This window comes from Phacochoerus africanus, chromosome X, assembly GCF_016906955.1.
Source record: "Phacochoerus africanus isolate WHEZ1 chromosome X, ROS_Pafr_v1, whole genome shotgun sequence".
Taxonomy (NCBI): domain Eukaryota; kingdom Metazoa; phylum Chordata; class Mammalia; order Artiodactyla; family Suidae; genus Phacochoerus; species Phacochoerus africanus.
In genome coordinates, this window is record NC_062560.1 from 44,357,740 (window position 1) to 44,375,597 (window position 17,858).

General features: G+C 41.6%; 1 protein-coding gene across 4 annotated transcripts in view; it reads right to left on the reverse strand.

The window, feature by feature from the left end:
• The window catches only part of SYN1 (synapsin I), a 51,995-nt gene that overhangs the window by 23,334 nt on the left and 10,803 nt on the right, over window positions 1-17,858 (reverse strand). For all 4 annotated transcript variants that reach the window (XM_047765703.1, XM_047765702.1, XM_047765704.1 and 1 more), the window contains exons 2-5: window positions 15,257-15,314; window positions 15,062-15,153; window positions 12,714-12,870; window positions 12,453-12,542 (exon numbers count right to left, since the gene is read on the reverse strand). In XM_047765703.1, the coding sequence (XP_047621659.1) occupies window positions 12,453-12,542; window positions 12,714-12,870; window positions 15,062-15,153; window positions 15,257-15,314 (397 nt within the window). The remainder of the gene's footprint in view (window positions 1-12,452; window positions 12,543-12,713; window positions 12,871-15,061; window positions 15,154-15,256; window positions 15,315-17,858) is intronic.

Here is a 17,858-nt window from a genome sequence, read left to right on the forward strand (position 1 = left end):
CCAACTCTACCTCAATAAAAAAGAATAAGTTAAAAAAAAGAAAGCAGGAGTTCCCGTCGTGGCGAGTGGTTAACAAATCCGACTAGGAAGCATGAGGTTGCGGGTTCGGTCCCTGCCCTTGCTCAGTGGGTTAACGATCCGGCGTTGCCATGAGCTGTGGTGTAGGTTGCAGACGAGGCTCGGATCCCGCGTTGCTGTGGCTCTGGCGTAGGCCGGTGGCTACAGCTCCGATTCAACCCCTAGCCTGGGAACCTCCATATGCCGCGGGAGCAGTCCAAGAAATAGCAAAAAGACAAAAAAAAAAAAAAAGAAAGAAAGCAAGGAGTTTCCACTGTGGTGCAACAGGATCTCTGGTGTCTCTGCAGTGCCAGGACGCAGGTTTGAACTCCAGCCTGGCACAGTGGGTTAAAGGATCTGGCATTGCTGCAGCTGCAGTGTAGGTCGCAACTGCAGCTCTGATCTGATCCCTGGCCTGGGGACTCTGTATGCCACAGGGGGGCCAAAAAGAAAAAAGAAAAAACTGGGGGAGAAAAAGCAAGCCTCCCCACCCTATTAACATACCTCCCTTGCTCCTTCCTTCAATTCCTCCCTGACTCCTGCTCTTTCCCTTTCGCACAATCCCTGCATCCCTGGCCCTGTTGAATCTCACCCAGAAACACCCCCTCTTTCTTTCTTTTCTTTTTCTTTTTTGTCTTTTTACAGCTGCACCCACGGCATATGGAGGTTCCCAGACTAGGGGTCTAATCGGAGCTACAGCTGCCAGCCTACACCACAGCCACAGCAATGCGGGATCCGAGCTACATCTGTGACCTACACCACAGCTCACAGCAACGCCAGATCCTTAACCCGCTGAGTGAGGCCAGGGATCGAATCTGCAACCTCATGGATACTAGTCAGGTTCATTAACCACTGAGCTATAACAGGAGCTCTCAAAACATCCTTTCTTCACAGCACAGGACCATGAATCCTGGGCCCAGGGAAGGGACTGGACCAGAGGGGCCTTGGGGTTGGATCCACCTGTCATATTGCGAACCCTCTGCAAATACTGGCTGAGCCATAAATCACCTGGACTGCTGGTAGCAAGGGAAGGAAGTCCCTATTCCCACAGCACCCTGCCCACTAGCTCTACATGACCAAGTGGACGTAAGTAGATCACCAGGCTAGGGAAGGCAGGGTGAAGAGAAGCCAAACTATGCTTAACAAGGTCCTCTCATGTGCCCCACCCCTGACTGGTGACTACTTATTTTTTATTTAAAAAAATTTTTTGGCTGTGCTCATGGCATGCAAAAGTTCCCAGGCCAGGGATCAAACGTGTGCCACAGCAGCGACCCAAGCCACTGCAGTGACAGCGCTGGCTCCTTAATCCACTGAACCACACAGGAACTCCATTGGTGACTAGAGACACTGAGCTGAGCATCCCTGAGGATTCCTGGTGGTCTGCAATCTGGACAGGAGTGGATGGGGTGGTGCGGCCAGAGTACTGATACGTGTTTGCCATCCCAGCTTCAATGTACGGGGTGGGGCAGAACTGCTCCCACAAATCCAGGCCTAGCTTTTGCCCTTCCATGTTGCACAGTGGGGTTGGAGACAAAAGAGGAAATAGGGGAGGCCAGCTGACCTGCGGGGAGTCTAACGCTTCTGCCACCGCCTGCCACCATTATCCACCATTAACTCTGTCTTCTTCCTGGCCCCTGAAGTCCTGTTCTTTCTGTCCCTGACAAAAATAACCTCTGCACAGCTACAGAACAGCCAGGAGGTGCATCTGCCCTACTAGATATCTGGAAATAATGAGCAAATACAGTTATTAAGACAGTACCACATTGAAACAGGCATAGAGAAAGTGACCAATGGATTCGAACAGAGAGTCCTGAACCTGCCCTCCCTATACATGGGGTTTTAGGATAGGACAGAGGTGGCATTTCAGATCAGTGGGGAAAAAAGAGTTGCTTCTAATGAAAAAGATGAAGCTGGATCCCTACGTATCTCCCACGGTATATGAAAATTTCAAAGAACATATGGAATAAAGACTTTTGCAAGAGCGCTACTTGATTGCAATGTTGAAAACAGTGTTATGTAAGTGGATGGATGTGATGATGGCCATTCCGTAATGCATGGAGGGAAGTGTTAAAGAACACATGTAATATGTACAATGGAATACTACTCAGTCGTAAAAAGGACATGATGCCATTTGTAGCAACATGGATGCAGCTAGAGATTCTCATACTAAGTGAAGTCAGAAAGAGAAAGACAAATACCATATGATATCATTGATATGTGGAATCTAAAATACGGCACAAATGAACCTACCTACAGAACAGAAACAGACTCACAGACATAGAGAACAGATGTGTGGTTGCCAAGAGGGAGGCGGGGAGGAGCGGGATGGACTGGGAGTTTGGGGTTAGTGGATGCAAACTATTCCATTTGGAATGGACAAGCAATGAGGTCCTACTGTACAGCACCAGGAACTCTATTCAGTATCTTGGGATAGAACATGATGGAAGATAATATGAGAAAAAGAATGTATGTACATGTATGACTGGATTACTTTGAGGTACAGCAGAAACTGGCACAACATTGTAAATCAACTATACCTTAATTTAAAAAAAGAACACATGTCATAAGATGTTTCTAAGAGTGCTAAAAAGAAAATCAATTTCAGATGGCTGAAGAATACAAACGTCAAAAACAGAGCTTGCTACTTATCATCTACTAACTTTCCATTTGTACATAGATCTCTATCTAGACTTTTGATTTTTTTCCCTTTAGTCCATTAGTTTGTCTATTCACGTGTCAGCATCATATTGCTCAAATTAGAAAAGCTTCATAAAATGTTTGCTGGCAAAGGCATCAAACTCCATGTAGGCTGGTAGGGCTAGTCCCCCCATCACAGCTCTTCTTTTTAGGGTTTTCCTGGCTATTCTTGCACGTTTACTTTTCCAAATGAACTTTGCTACCAACTTGTCCAGCTCCAGGGAACAGCTTATGGATATATTTTTGGGGATCACATTACATTTTTTTTTCTTTTTTGGCCGTGTGCACAGCATGCAGAAATTCCTGGGCCAAGGATTGAACCCGTGCCACAGCAGCAATCCAAGCCACGGCAGTGACACACCACATCCTTAACCCGCTGCACCACCAGGGAACTCCCAACACATTACATTTATACACTAAAAATAGAGACCTGAGAAGGGGAACTGACATCTTTATGATGTTACTTCATCCTCCCCACAAATAAGGAATGCCTTTCCATTTGTTTAAGTCAACTTTTGACTCTTTCAAGAGTGCTTTAAACTTTTCCTCATATAAGTTTGCACGCTCCTTGTTAAATTTATCCTGAAGTATTTTATTTTTTTGGTTGGTACCTTAAATGGGATTTTTTCTTCTATCTTGTTATTTGTGGGTATGAAAACTACTGATTTCTGTATGCCGTTTTTATATCCTGCTATAATACTAAATTACGTTATTGTTTGAATTAGCTTTGCTACTGGTTCTCTGGGGGGATTTCCAGGTCAACTATCATATCATCTATAAATAGAGATAATTTTTACAAGCTCTTTACCCATTCTTACATCTATAATTGTTCCGCTTGGTCTAACTGCTTTGGTCTAATAACTCTAAATACAATGTTGAAAAGGAGTGGGGACAGTGGGCACTTTGCCCTGTTTCTGACCTTAGTGGAAATGCTTTCAGTGTTGTCCCATGACATTTTTTTGGCGGGGGGCAGGGCATGTCTGTGGCGTGTGGAAGTGCCTGGGCCAGGGATTGAACCTGCACTACGGCCATGACCCAAGGCACTGCAGTGACAACATCAGATCCTTAACCCACTGTGCCACAAGGGAACTCATGTTGTCCCATTAATTTGATGATCACTTTAGGACTGGGGTGTACAAGTTTGATCATGTTAAGAAGGCATCAGTTGATTTCTATTTTTGAATGATTTTATCAAAATGACCCATTTAGATTAGGGCTGAATTTTGTTAAAGGCTTTTAAAATATCTACAAAAATAATCATATGACTTTCTCCTCAGATCTATTAATATCTTGTATTATATTTATACATCACTTATAACAATCCTTCCTTGCATTCTCAGTGGAAATTTTTTTTTTATTGGCCGCACTTGCAGCACATGGAAGTTCCCTGGCTAGGGGTCAAATGGGAGCTGCAGCTTTGGCCTGTACGACAGCCTCAACGACACCTGATGTGAGCTGCATCTGTGACCTATGCCACAGCTTATGGCAACGCCAGCTCTTTAACCTACTAAGTGAGGCCAGGGATTGAACCCACATCCTCATAGAGACAACGTTAGGTCCTTAACCCACTGAGCCAAAGCAGGAACTCCAGAAGAAAATCTACTTATTTGGTTATGCTATATTATTTTCTTAATGTAGTTTTGGATTTGTTTGCTAATATTTTATTTAGGATTTTTGCATTGATATGATTGAAAATGGTCTTTGCTTTTCTTTTTTCTGTTATCAATGTTATAATTGCCTTAGAAAAAATGATATGGAAGTTTCTCTTCATTTTCTATTCTTTGGAACAATTTATGTAGTATGGGATTAACTGGTCTCTATCATTTTGGTAGAATTCCCCTGTGAAACCATCTGGCCCTGACCTTTTTTATGGGGTAGTTCCTCAATAACTTTATTTCTTTTATGAAAATTGTTCTGTTAAGCTCAAATGGGGCCAATTTTGGTAAACTGTGTTTCCCTAGAAAACCTACCCATTTCCTGTAGGTTTAAAATTTTATCTGTGTGTGCCTTTTAATATTTTGACTTTTGGCATCATGCTAATATATTGCATTGAAATATATAAAATTAAATCAGTATAGATTCAGAAAAGCCTAAAATTTAATACAAAGGGAAACAAACTATATTTGAAATAAAATGAGTAACATCACCATGTTGAATGACAAAATGAGCTAAACCGTGTAACATTTGAATATAGTACTTTAACTGTATATCTTCATCTAAAGACATAAAAAGGGCAAACACATCTTAAGCTATACCTTACTAGGTTTGTTTTTCACAGTGGTAAGGCTGTTGAAATTCTAAAAATACTTTCGGTATTTTAGAAATCCTGTAGTGTAAGATTGAGCAAATGAGTAAATATATTGATAATGTTGAAGGCTAGGTAGTCTCAATGTTAGGGAAGAGAAATATAATATAGAATGGGGGAAGGCTAAAAGGAACTATATGTTGTGGTAGATTAGAATGAAAAGTATCAGTATGAACACATTATATATAATTTCATACATATAAATATTTAAAATTTCACATGTATGTAAATGAATGAAACTGGAACACACCTTCACACCATGCACAAAAATAAACTCAAAATGGTTGAAAGACTTAAACATAAGACAAGACACCATCAAACTCCTAGAAGAGAACACAGGCGAAACATCCTGTGACACCAACCTTACAAATATTTTCTCAGGTCAGTCTCCCAAGGCAACAGAAATAAAAGCAAAAATAAACCAATGGGTCCTAATCAAACTGACAAGCTTTTGCACAGCAAAGGAAACCGTAAAACAAACAAACAAACAAACAAACAAAAAAAGACAACTTACAGAATGGGAGAAAATAGTTTCAAATGACGCAACCAACAAGGGCTTAATCTCTAAAATATACAAACAGGAGTTCCCGTCGTGGGGCAGTGGTTAACGAATCCGGCTAGGAACCATGAGGTTGCGGGTTCGGTCCCTGCCCTTGCCCAGTGGGTTAACGATCCGGCGTTGCCGTGAGCTGTGGTGTAGGTTGCAGACGAGGCTCGGATCCCGCGTTGCTGTGGCTCTGGCGTAGGCCGGTGGCTACAGCTCCGATTCAACCCCTAGCCTGGGAACCTCCATATGCCGCGGGAGCGGCCCAAGAAATAGCAACAACAACAACAACAACAACAACAACAACAAAAAAGACAAAAAGACCAAAATAAAATAAAATAAAATATACAAACAACTTATACAACTCAACAGCAAAAAAGACAAAAACCCAATGGAAAAAAATGGGCAAAAGACCTGAATAGACATTTCTCCAAGGAAGATATACAGATGGTCAACGAGCACATGAAAAAATGCTCAATATCGCTTATTATTAGAGAAATGCAAATCAAAACTACCATGAGATACCACCTCACGCCAGTCAGAATGGCCATCATGAATAAGTCCATGAATAACAAATGCTGGAGGGGGTGTGGAGAAAAGGGAACCCTCCTGCACTGTTGATAAGAATGTAAGTAAATGCAAAAATTCTGGAATTGAAAAACACAATAACTGAAATGAAACATTTGCTAGAGGGGCTCAATGGTAGATTGGGCTAGCACAGAAAAGAATCTGTGAATTTGAATATAGGTCAACTGAGATTATCTAATCTGAGGAACAGAAAGAAAAAAATAAACAAAATGAACTGAGCCTCAGAGGCCTGTGAAACACTATCAAGCATGTCAATACACACATACTGGGAGTCCCAATAGGAGAGAGGAAAGAGGAAGATGCAATAAGGAATATTTGAAGGAATAATGGCTGATAATCTCTCAAATTTTGTAAAAAAGTAGGATAAACCCATACAGATCTATATCTAGACACATCGTAAGCAGACTTATAAAAGTCAAAGACAGAGTCTTGAAAGTAGTAAGAGGGAAGTGACTTATACAAATAATTCTCAGATTACAGCTGATTTATCATTATAAGCCTTGGAAGCAATGAGACAACATAGTCAAAGCACTGAAAGAAAAGACTGTCCATTCTTATGGAATAAGAATTTCATATTCTTTAAAACTACATTTCAAAAATGAGGGGTTCCCTGCTGGCTCAGTGGGTTAAGGATCTGGTGTCGTCACTGATATGGCTCTGGTTACAGTGGTGGTATGGGTTTGATCCCTGGCCCAAGAACTTCAGCATGCTATGGGTGTAGCCAAAAAATGAAGGCAAAGTTAAGACATTCACAGATAAACATAAACTGAGATAATCTGTCAACAGCACACTTCTCCTACAAGAAATACTAAGAGAGTCCTTCAGGCTAAAATGAAATGACACTGAACAGTAACTTAAATCCACATGAGGAAAAAAGAACACCTGTAAAAGTAACTATACAGATAAATATAAAAGATAGTATGAATGCATTTTTTCATTTATAATGCTTTTTTCCTCCTCCCCTATTTAAAAGACAACTGCATCAGGTAATGATTATATCTATATTCATGGCCATATGATATATAAAGATGTAATTTGTATGACAATAATACCACAAAGGAGGTGAAGGAATAAAACTATAAAGAGGCAAAGTTTTTAAAATACTATTGAAATTATATTGGCATTAACTCAAATGAGAGTGATATAAATTAAACTGTTACTTGTAATCCTCAGAGAAGCTACTAAGAAAATAATTTTTCAAAAAAACATGGAAAAGAAACATCAAGAGAACTAAAATGGTGCACTAGAAATTATTTATTTAACACAAAAGTATGCATTAATGGAGGAATACAGGAACAAAAAAGACATAAGAGATATAAGAAACAAATAGCAAAATTACAAATACAAATTCTACCCTATAGGGAATTACATTAAATGTAAATTAATTAAACACTCCAATTAAAAGACTGAGATAAGCAGAATAGAAAAACTTGACCCAATTATATCTGCCCACCCGGGACACATTTTAGATTCAAAGACACAAATAAGTGGAAAGTAAATGAATGGAAAAACATTTACCATGCAAACAGTAACCAAAAGAGAGCTGGAACGGTTACACAAACATCAGATAAAATAGACTTTAAGACAAAAATTGTTACTAGAGATAAAATGGGACATTTTAGACTGATAAAAGGCTTAACCTATCAATAAGATATAGTAACAATAAACATATATGCACCTAACAACAAAACCCCAAATATACAGAAACAAAAAAACAGGCAGAACTAAAGGGGAGAAACAGACAATTCAACAACAACAATTGGAGATTTCAAAATCTCACTTAAAAATGGATAAAACAGGAGTTCCTGTCGTGGCTCAGCAGTTAATGAACCCAACTGACATCCATGGGGACGTGGGTTCAATCCCTGGCCTCTCTCAGTGGGGTAAGGATTCAGCATTGCCGTGAGCTGTAGTGTAGGTCACAGACGTGGCTCGGATCCTGTGTTGCTGTGGCTCTGGTGTAGGCCGGTGGCTCCGATTGGACCCCTAGCCTAGGAACCTCCATATGCTGTTCATGCGGCCCTATAAATAAGACAAAAAGACAAAAAAAAAGAATAAAACAACTATACAGAGGATAAACAAGGAAAGAAAAGACCTGAACAACACTATAAACCAAGAAGACCTAACAGACATCTATAGAACACTTCTTCCTGCAATAGCAGAATACATATTCTTCTTAAGTGTACACAGAACATTCTCTAGGACAGACTATATGTTAAGACACAAAATTAAATCTCAATAAATGTAAAAGGTCTGAAACATACAAAGTATGTTCTCTGACTACAACTGAATGAAATTAGAAACCAATAACAGAGAGAAATTTGGGAAATTTACAGATATGTGGAAAGTAAACAACACATTCCTAAATAGCCAATGGGCCAAAGAAGAAATCGCCAGTGAAATTAGAAGATACTTTGAGATGAATGAAAATGAAGACACAACATATCAAAACTGCTTAAAGGGAAATTCGGTCATAAATTTCTATATCTAAAAAGAAAGATATCAAATCAATAACCTAATCTTCTTAAGAAGTTAGGCAAAAAAACAAAACAAAAAAAAACCTGAAATAAATAAATACCAGAGCAAGTAGAAGGAAAGAAGTAATAAAGATCAGAGTGGAAATAAATGAAGTTGAAAATAAAAAAAACAATAGAGGAAAATCAATGAAACCAAAAGTTGGTTCTTTGAAAAGATCAACAAAACTCACAAACCTTTAGACTAAAATTTTAAAAAGGAGAAAACTAATTACTAAAATCAGAAATAAAAGAATAGATAACCACTAATCTTATAGAAATAAAAAGGATTATAAGAGAGTACTATGGGAGTTCCTATTGTGGCTCAGCAGAAATGAACCCAACTGGTATCCATGAGGATGCAGGTCTGATCCCTTGCCCACTCAGTGGGTTAAGGATCTGACATTGCTGTGAGCTGTGTGGTATAGGTCACAGATGTGACTCGGATCCCACATTGCTATGGTTGAGGTGTAGGCTGGCAGCAGCAGCTCCTATTTGACCTCTAGCCTGGGAATTTCCATATGCCACAAGTGTAGCCCTAAAAAGAAAATAAAAGAGTACTATGAACAATTCTATGCCAACAAATTAGAAAATGGACAAATTCCTAGAAAGATACAAGCTCCCAAAACTGTCACAAGAAGAAATAGAAAATATGAATAGACCTATAATAAGTGAAGAGATTGAGTAAACAATTTAAAAAACCTTCCTACAAAGAAATCCCCAGGACCAGATGTCTTCACCAGTGAATTCCACCAAATCTTTAAAATAAAATTAACACCAATCTTTCATTAACTATTCTCAAAAACAGAATAAGAGGGAACACTGTCCAATTCATTCTATGAGGCTACTATTACCCTGATGCCAAAAAAAGATGAAGACATCAAAAGAAAACTATAGACCAATATCCCTTATGATTATAGATAACATAATTCTCCATGAAATACTAACAAACTGAATCTCACAGCATATGAAAAGGATTATATGTGAGACCAAATGGAATTTGTCCCAGGAACACAAGTGTGGCCATCGATTAATATAATATACCATATCATAGAATAAAGGACAAAAGCCACATGATCATATCAATAACACAGAAAAAGTATTTGACAAAGTCCAACATCTTTTTATGATAAAAACACTCAATGAATTAAAAATGGAAGGGAACTTCATCAACACTTAGCAGTCAATATATGCCAGATGCACTGTTCTAACCACTTTATATTCATTAAATAGTTTAATTCTCACACTAACTCTATGAGGCAGAAACTATTATTACCCACATTTTACAGATGGGAAAAGTGAGGCAAAGAGCATTTAACTAAGGTTTCTTATGCTTGGAAGCTAAGCAGTAGTGAAGCTAGAATTAGAACACAGAAATTCTGACTGCAGAGTCCATGTTCTTAACCATAGTCAACTACACTGTCTCTCAATGAATATGAAATAATAATAATAATGATGAATAAACTTGTTTTCCTAAGAACTAATACCTGATCTTCATCTATAAGTAAATTTTAATTCATGACACTGTTGACTTACATCAGTGACCATAATTTGCAATACTAGTAAGCATTTTTAACATTAATAGGAAAGTTTAAGTTGGTAAAGCTGGGTCAATTTGATATTTAATTGTACTTTAATTCATAAAACTGGAGATTATTATTTATAGGAGTAAGCATAATTTATTAACATTGTAAAAACCTTGTAAAATTAGTTATAAAATTTTATGGCAGTGATTCAATTTCTATTTGTGACTAAAATTTGATTCATAACCATGGTATTCTATTTGTGACTAAAATTTGATTCATAACCATTATTAACCTATGTCAATAATCATAACTTTGGAGTTTCCTCGTGGCTCAGTGGGTTAAGGATCTGACATCGTCACCGCTGTGGCTTTGGTTACAGCCATGGCTCAGGTTCGATCCCTGACCCAGGGAACTTCTGCATACTCTAAGTGCAGCAAAAAAAAAAAAAATCATAACTTTGATATTAATAATTATTTATAATATCAATTGGAATGTTAACCATATTACTAATGGTTTCTATTAGTAACTGTAAGATAGCTCAAAACATAGGTACCCATAATTTATATTAGTAATCTTTTCTTTTTGTCTTTTTTTTGCTATTTCTTGGGCCGCTCCCGCAGCACATGGAGGTTCCCAGGCTAGGGGTCCAATCGGAGCTGTAGCCACCGGCCTATGCCAGAGCCACAGCAACGTGGGATCCGAGCCGCGTCTGCAACCTACACCACAGCTCACGGCAATGCCGGATCATCAACCCACTGAGCAAGTGCAGGGACCGAACCCGCAACCTCATGGTTCCTAGTCGGATTCGTTAACCACTGCACCACGACGGGAACTCCTATATTAGTAATCTTAATTTATAACATTGGCAATAATTTGTAACAGTTTTTTACAATGTTTATACTAGTACTTTAATTTCTTTTAGTAATTATAACTTAATTCACAACAGAGGTACTAATCACTTACACCGATAATCTTTTTTTTTAGGCCCATACCCATGGTACATGGAAGTTCCCAGGCTAGGGGTCTAATCAGAGCTACAGTTGCCGGCCTACACCACAGCCACAGCCACTCAGGATCTGAGCCATTTCTTCGACCTAAACCACAGCTCAGGGCTACACTGGTACACTGGATCCTTAACCCACTGAGTGAGGCCAGGGATTGAACTCGCGTCCTCATGTATACTAGTCGGATTCATTTCCGCTGTACCACAACGGGAACTCCCTGATAATCTTAATGTGTAACATTGGTAATAAATTGTAATCTTAGTTATACCATTTGATGATATTAGTAATGATAATATAATTTCTATTATTAAGTATAATGTAATTCAAAAAGGAACTTATTTGTATTAGAGCATAATTTATAATGTTGATAATAATTTGTAATAATAGAAATAATCTTCAATGACACTAGTAATGATTATTTAACTTCTATTAGGAACTATAATTTAATTTATAACATTGGTACCCATGATTTACAGCAATAATAATAATTTGTAGTACTGGTTTTAATTTATAATTTATATCGGGTGGTAATAGTAGCCCAATTGTCTATTTGTATACAATTTAATTTGAAACTTTACTGTTGATAATTTTTATTGGCAATCCTAATTTTTTTGGGGGGCCACCACAGCTGCAGCAATGCAGGATCCTTAACCCACTGTGCCACAGCAGGAACTCCATGGCAGGCCTAATTTGAAACACTGTTAACATTTCTATCAGGAGGAAAGTTTGATAATGTTAATAACGAGGACTTGATTCATTTATTTATTTGCTTCTTAAGGCTGTACCTGCGGCATAGAGAAGTTCCCAGGCTAGGGGTCTAATTGGAGCTGCAGCTGCTGGCCTACGCCACAGCCACAGCAACACCAGGTCTGACTTGTGTCTGCAGCCTATGCCACAGCTCCTGACAACACCGCATCCTTAACCCACTGAGCGGATATGAGTCAGGTTCATAACCTGCTGAGCCACAATGGGAACGCCTAGAAGTCAGTTTTTTAATACTGGCGAGAATAGATACTATAATAGGATCAATGATTTAAATCACATTTGTAACTACATAAGTAAATTCAGAGTATTAATAAAGCCTATAACGAAGCAAGGTCACCCTCCCCATGCATGTGCTCTGATAACAGCGCACACTGGTAACCCATCCACTGGCAATACTATTGCAGTCGGCATGGCACTTTCCCCTCCTGCCCCCTCCACTTCCCCCAGACTCACCATCTCTTTGTGATTTGGGTAGAAGGTCTGATCGATTAGCGGGAATTCCTCTGTCCCCAGTTTCTTGTGCAGCCGAACCATCTGGGCAAACTATGAGAGCCAGGAGAGACAGGTCAGTAAATCCTTCACCTGGAAGGAGTCTCCAAGCTGGGACTCCAGGCTTCCAAACTTCCTCTGTTCCCCCAAATCCCAGTGATGTCAAGCTCCCACTGGCATTCGTGAGCTGCCTCCTTTGCCAGTAGCACCCTTCCTGTCACTTACCACCCAGGGCTTGTCACAGAAGTTGTAGACAGAATGCAAAGAGTTAACGCTGGGGATTCCAGCATACTGCAGCCCGATGACCAAACTGCGGTAATCTCCATTCCGCGCCATGCTGAAGGCATGCTGGCGGATCAGCACGAAGTCTGGCTTCAGAGACCTGGGGTGGCAAGGGTAGAAGGGCTCAGGGTCCCCCCTTAGAGTTCCCCACCACCTTTACCATAAAGATCAAGTCTCCAAATCTCCGCAGCTCCTAGAAGCTGCATAGTGGTTTCTCACCTCAGCCACATGCACAAGCCCTTCCCTCCACCACATCCGCCCGTTCTATCCCTTCTTCATCCATTGACCCCCTCAAGCCTGTCCTGCCTGCTCTTCTCCTCACCAGGGTCAGCTTGCAGCTTGCCCAGGCAGCTCTGACAGCTCCCTGGTCACGCTTTCTCAGACTACTACTGTCCACAAAGGATGCTGCCCAGAATAAATTCCAGTCTCAGGACCTCTATGGAGAGGGCTATTTCCTCTACCTAAAAATCTCCCCCTCAACCACGATATCTGCATGCATCACTCCTCCACCTCCTTCAGGTCTTTCCTCAAATGCCTCTCACACAACTGGTCCACCCTAAGCAGCCTGCAGACCCTTCACCATCCAACCATCCCTACATCCCTTTGCTTCTATTTTTTTTCCTTGGCACTATTACATATTCTTTATGTGTTTACTGTGTCTATCCCAAGTAGACTGTAAGCTTCATGAGAGCAGAGGGATGTTTTGGCGGGGGTGGTCTGTTTTGTTCGCTGCCAGGTCCTCAGCATGTAGAACAACTCCTGGCACACAATAGGTGCTCGATAAATATTAGTTGAACATATTGAATATATCCTGGTATGCAGCAGATGCTTAAGAACTGTTTGTTGAATTAATAACTGAAAAGTTGGCTTGTGGTCTACTGGGATCCTTGGCTCTTCTGCAGAAAAGAGGCTATCTCCTTACATTCTATGCCTAAGTTCTTTTTTTTTTTAAATAAAAATTGTGGAGTTCCCTGATTGCACAGTGGCTTAAGGATCCAGCAGTGTCTCTGCTGTGGCTCAGTAGCTACTGTGGTGTGGGTTCAATCCCTGGCCCAGGACCTCCCACAGGCGATGAGTGTGGCCAAAAATGGAATATAATTGACATAATATTATGTAAGTTTTAAGGTATATAACATGTTGATTTCATACATCATAATATTATTATATGATTGCCATTGTAGCATTAGTTAGCACCTCTATCATGGTACATGATTATCAATTCTTTTTTCATGGTAGAAATAATTAAGATCCAGTCTTTCAGCAGGTTTGCTGATTATGATACAATATGGTTATCTATATTAACCATACTGCAGATTAGATCTTCAGGACTTATTTATCTACCAGTTGGAAGTTTATACCTTTTTTTTTTTTTTTTTGTCTTTTTAGGGCCGCATTTGCAGCATATGGAGGTTCCCAGGCTAGGGGTCGATTCAGAGCTGTAGCCGCTAGCCGACACCACAGCCACAGCAACGCAGGATCCTTGACCCACTGAGCAAGGCCAGGGATTGAACCCGCATCCTCATGGATACTGGTTAGGTTTGTTAATCACTGAGCCATGACTAGAACTCCCAAGTTTGTCCTCTTAAACAACATCTCTCCTACTCTTCCGCCCCCCACCTCCCCCAGCCTCTGGCTATCAAATTTCTACTCTCTGTTTCTATTAGTTTGGCTCTTTTAGATTTCACATATCAGTGATATCATATAATATTTCTCTGTATGATTTATCTCACTTGGCATAATATCCTCAAGATCTATCCATGTTGTCACAAAAGGCAGGATTTCCTTCTTTGTCATGGCTGAAAAACATTGAGTGTGTGTGTGTGTATGTGTGTGTGAGTGAGTTTTTGTGTTTTTTTGTTTGTTTGTTTGTTTTTTTGCTTTTTAGGGCCACACTTGCAGCATACGGATGTTCGCAGGCTAGGGGTTAAATTGGAGCTGTAGTTGCCAGCCTATGCCACAGCCACAGCAACATGAGGTCCAAGCCACGTCTGTAGCCTACACCACAGCTCAGGGAAGGGCCAGATCCTTAAACCACTGAGCGGGGCCAGGGATCGAAGCTGCATCCTCATGGATACTAGTCAGCTTTGTTTCTGCTGAGGCATGGTGGGAACTCCCTGTGTGTGACTTCTTCATCCATTGATAGATACTTAGGTTGTTTCCATATCTTGGCTATTTTTATGTGCCAAAGTTTTTGTTCCCAAAGGATAGAACGGTAGGTGTGGATCCTTCCTCAGCACTAAGGGAGCATTTATGGCTCTCCCATAACAGCAAGGAAACCTTGTTATACTCACCGCATGACCTTCACCCCATTCCGAAGAACTTCCATGTCCACGGAGAATCCACCATTGGCATGAGCCACGAGGTTGAGATCAGAGAATTCAGCCTGCGAAGGAAAAAAAATCAGGGATTCACTCACATGGCACAAAAATGACCACTCAGTTTGCAGTCTGGACAGCGGACTCCCAGGTCCACCCACCCCAACTAACCTGTTCTACTTTAATGTCAATTTCTCCATGGATCTTTTTCCCTTTGAAGTATTTCGCCCTAGAGAAGAGAAGCAGAGAACATCTGTCAATGCTCAAATCTCAGGAAGACCAAAGCCAGGCCAGTCCTTTGCCCTCTTGGCCCCTTCGGTGCCACTAGAGAAACCAGAAAGTGATTTATACTTGTTGCAATACCTTGAAAATCCCAACAGTTCTTTGTGAACAACGATGCCTTTTGTCATTCTTGTGGAGGTGTGTAACTGTCAGAGGTCATTGCAAACTATAAAATAAGCCCTCAAAACACAGGGAGCAGGCATTTCCCGAAGTATGGTCTGCCTCTTGCGTTGCTGTTGTAAATGTTTCGGAAAAGCTTTGTGAAATGAGGAGTGCTTTGTAAACTGCAACATCCTTCAAAACTGCATGGAGGGGAGTTCCCATTGTGGCTCAGTGGTTAACGAATCCAACCAGGAACCCAGGTTTTGGGTTCGATCCCTGGCCTTGTTCAGTGGGTTAAGGATCCGTGCGCTGTGAGCTGTGGTGTAGGCCGCAGACACGGCTTGGATCCCGCATTGCTGTGGCTGTGGTGTAGGCCGGCAGTTGCAGCTCTGATTCGACCCCTAGCCTGGGAACCTCCACATGCCGCAGGTGCGGCCCTAAAAAGACAAATGACCAAAAAAAAAAAAAAAAAAAGCATGGAGGTTTGTAAACAGCAAAGAGCCTTAGGAGATACACATCTATGGGGTGTGTCTAGGTATGTCTCAGCGCCCATGACTGTTTCTGTGCCCTGAAGCATCTCTCAGCTCTCTAGCCCTATCCCAAGGAGGACATGGTGGATTCTGAGAAGGACACAACACCCATGAGTGGGCAGCTCCATTAGAAAAGGAGGAGGATTTTTCAATTGGGTTTATTGTTGTTGTTGATGATGGAAGATAGTATGAGAAGAAGAATGCATATATATGTATATATGCATGACTGGGTCACTATACTGTACAGCAGAAATTGACACACCCCTGTAAATCGATGATACTTTAATAAAAAAAGAAAAAGAATAAAAAGGAAAAGGAGAGGAAGGTTGTTCCCTTCGTGGCTCAGTGGTTAGTGAACCCGACTGGCATCCATGAGGATGCGGGTTCTATTCCTGGCCTTGCTCCGTGGGTGAAGGATCTGGCATTGCCGTGAGCTGTGGTGTAGGTCACAGACATGGCTCAGATCCTGCATTGCTGTGGCTGTGGCGTAGGCCAGTGGCTGTAGCTCCAATTGGACCCCTAACCTGGGAACCTCCATATGCGGCAGATGTGGCCCTAAGAAGAAAAAAAAAAAAAAAGAAAGAAAGAAAGAAAAAGAAAAAAGAAAAGAAAAAAAAAAGGAGGAGCAGATTGAGGGTGCCGGATGGCTGGGATTCTGTAAAAGCCGGGGCCAGCAATGGTGGGGGTGGGGAGGAATGCAGCTGAGGAAGGGGGGCAGATACAGGAGGGAAGAGGGGTAGGGACAGCAAGAAAGACATCATGGAACTGCTGTGTCACTGTCCCTGGGCCCATCCACAGCTAGGCTCCTCCCCCAGGCCCAGGATTCCTACTGGACAGGCCTCTCCATAGACAGCAGCTCATCCCCAATCAGGCTTCTCAAAGAAGGGGGCTAGGCGGAGGGAGCCATTCCACAACATTGGGGTCTCTGATATACACACTGTACAACCGGGCCCTGGTGATTTCACTGACATACCCTAAAGACTCCAAGCATAGCCCTTTTCTCCTCTCTCTCCCTCTCCCCACCGCCACTCCATCACTGACAGGGTTGCTTCACAGGCATTGGAAGAGAATCTCTTAGACCTGCGCATTTTTCATTTAGAAAAGGATGATGAGTGTAGACTGTATCACTATTTTTTTTCCAACTTTTGGGACCATAATCGTAGTGGCTACTATGATGCTCTGCTCAGCTCTCCTCTTTAGGGCCAGTGCACCCTGCATAGCAGTGTTGGCAGGTCACAGCTGTGTCCCATTGAGAACTGCCTTCTGTCCCAGGGCACTTCCTTGGCCGAGCTTAGGCCTATCTCGGGCAGCCCCTGGCTTACATCTGGTCTAGGAGTGAGTACAAAAGGCCAGTTGCTTGGCCTCTAGAAGGGCCATCCTAGCCTCAGAGCTCCCCCTAGGATCCTTGGATGCAACTGCCCTGTGAACCAACGTCTCCCTTGGCTCAACTCTGCCCTCCTTACAGGCCTTGATCCCCGAGGCACTCCCCAATTAGCCTGTGCATGCACATCTCGGCCTCAGAATCTGTTTTCAGAGAAGCAACCGAAAACGGAGGGCCGGAGAAGTCAAACCACAGAGAGGACTCTACTGCCTTTCTGGAGCTGGGCCACCCAGCAGCCAGCAGGCAATAAGGAGCCATCATCTGTGGGGGGTGGAGCACAGATAGCCCCCGACATGCTGGAGCAACACAAAGCACAGGTCAGGGCTGTGGTGCAAGAAGGATGCCACTTGAACTATAGGATCTGGCCAATCCTATGATACTAGAGATGGCTGTGGTGGGAAAAGATGCAGTGTGGAGTTGAGTCTCCTGGGTGGGAGGATTACAAGGCAGGCCCACAGGGTTTTGAAGCAGCAGTGAC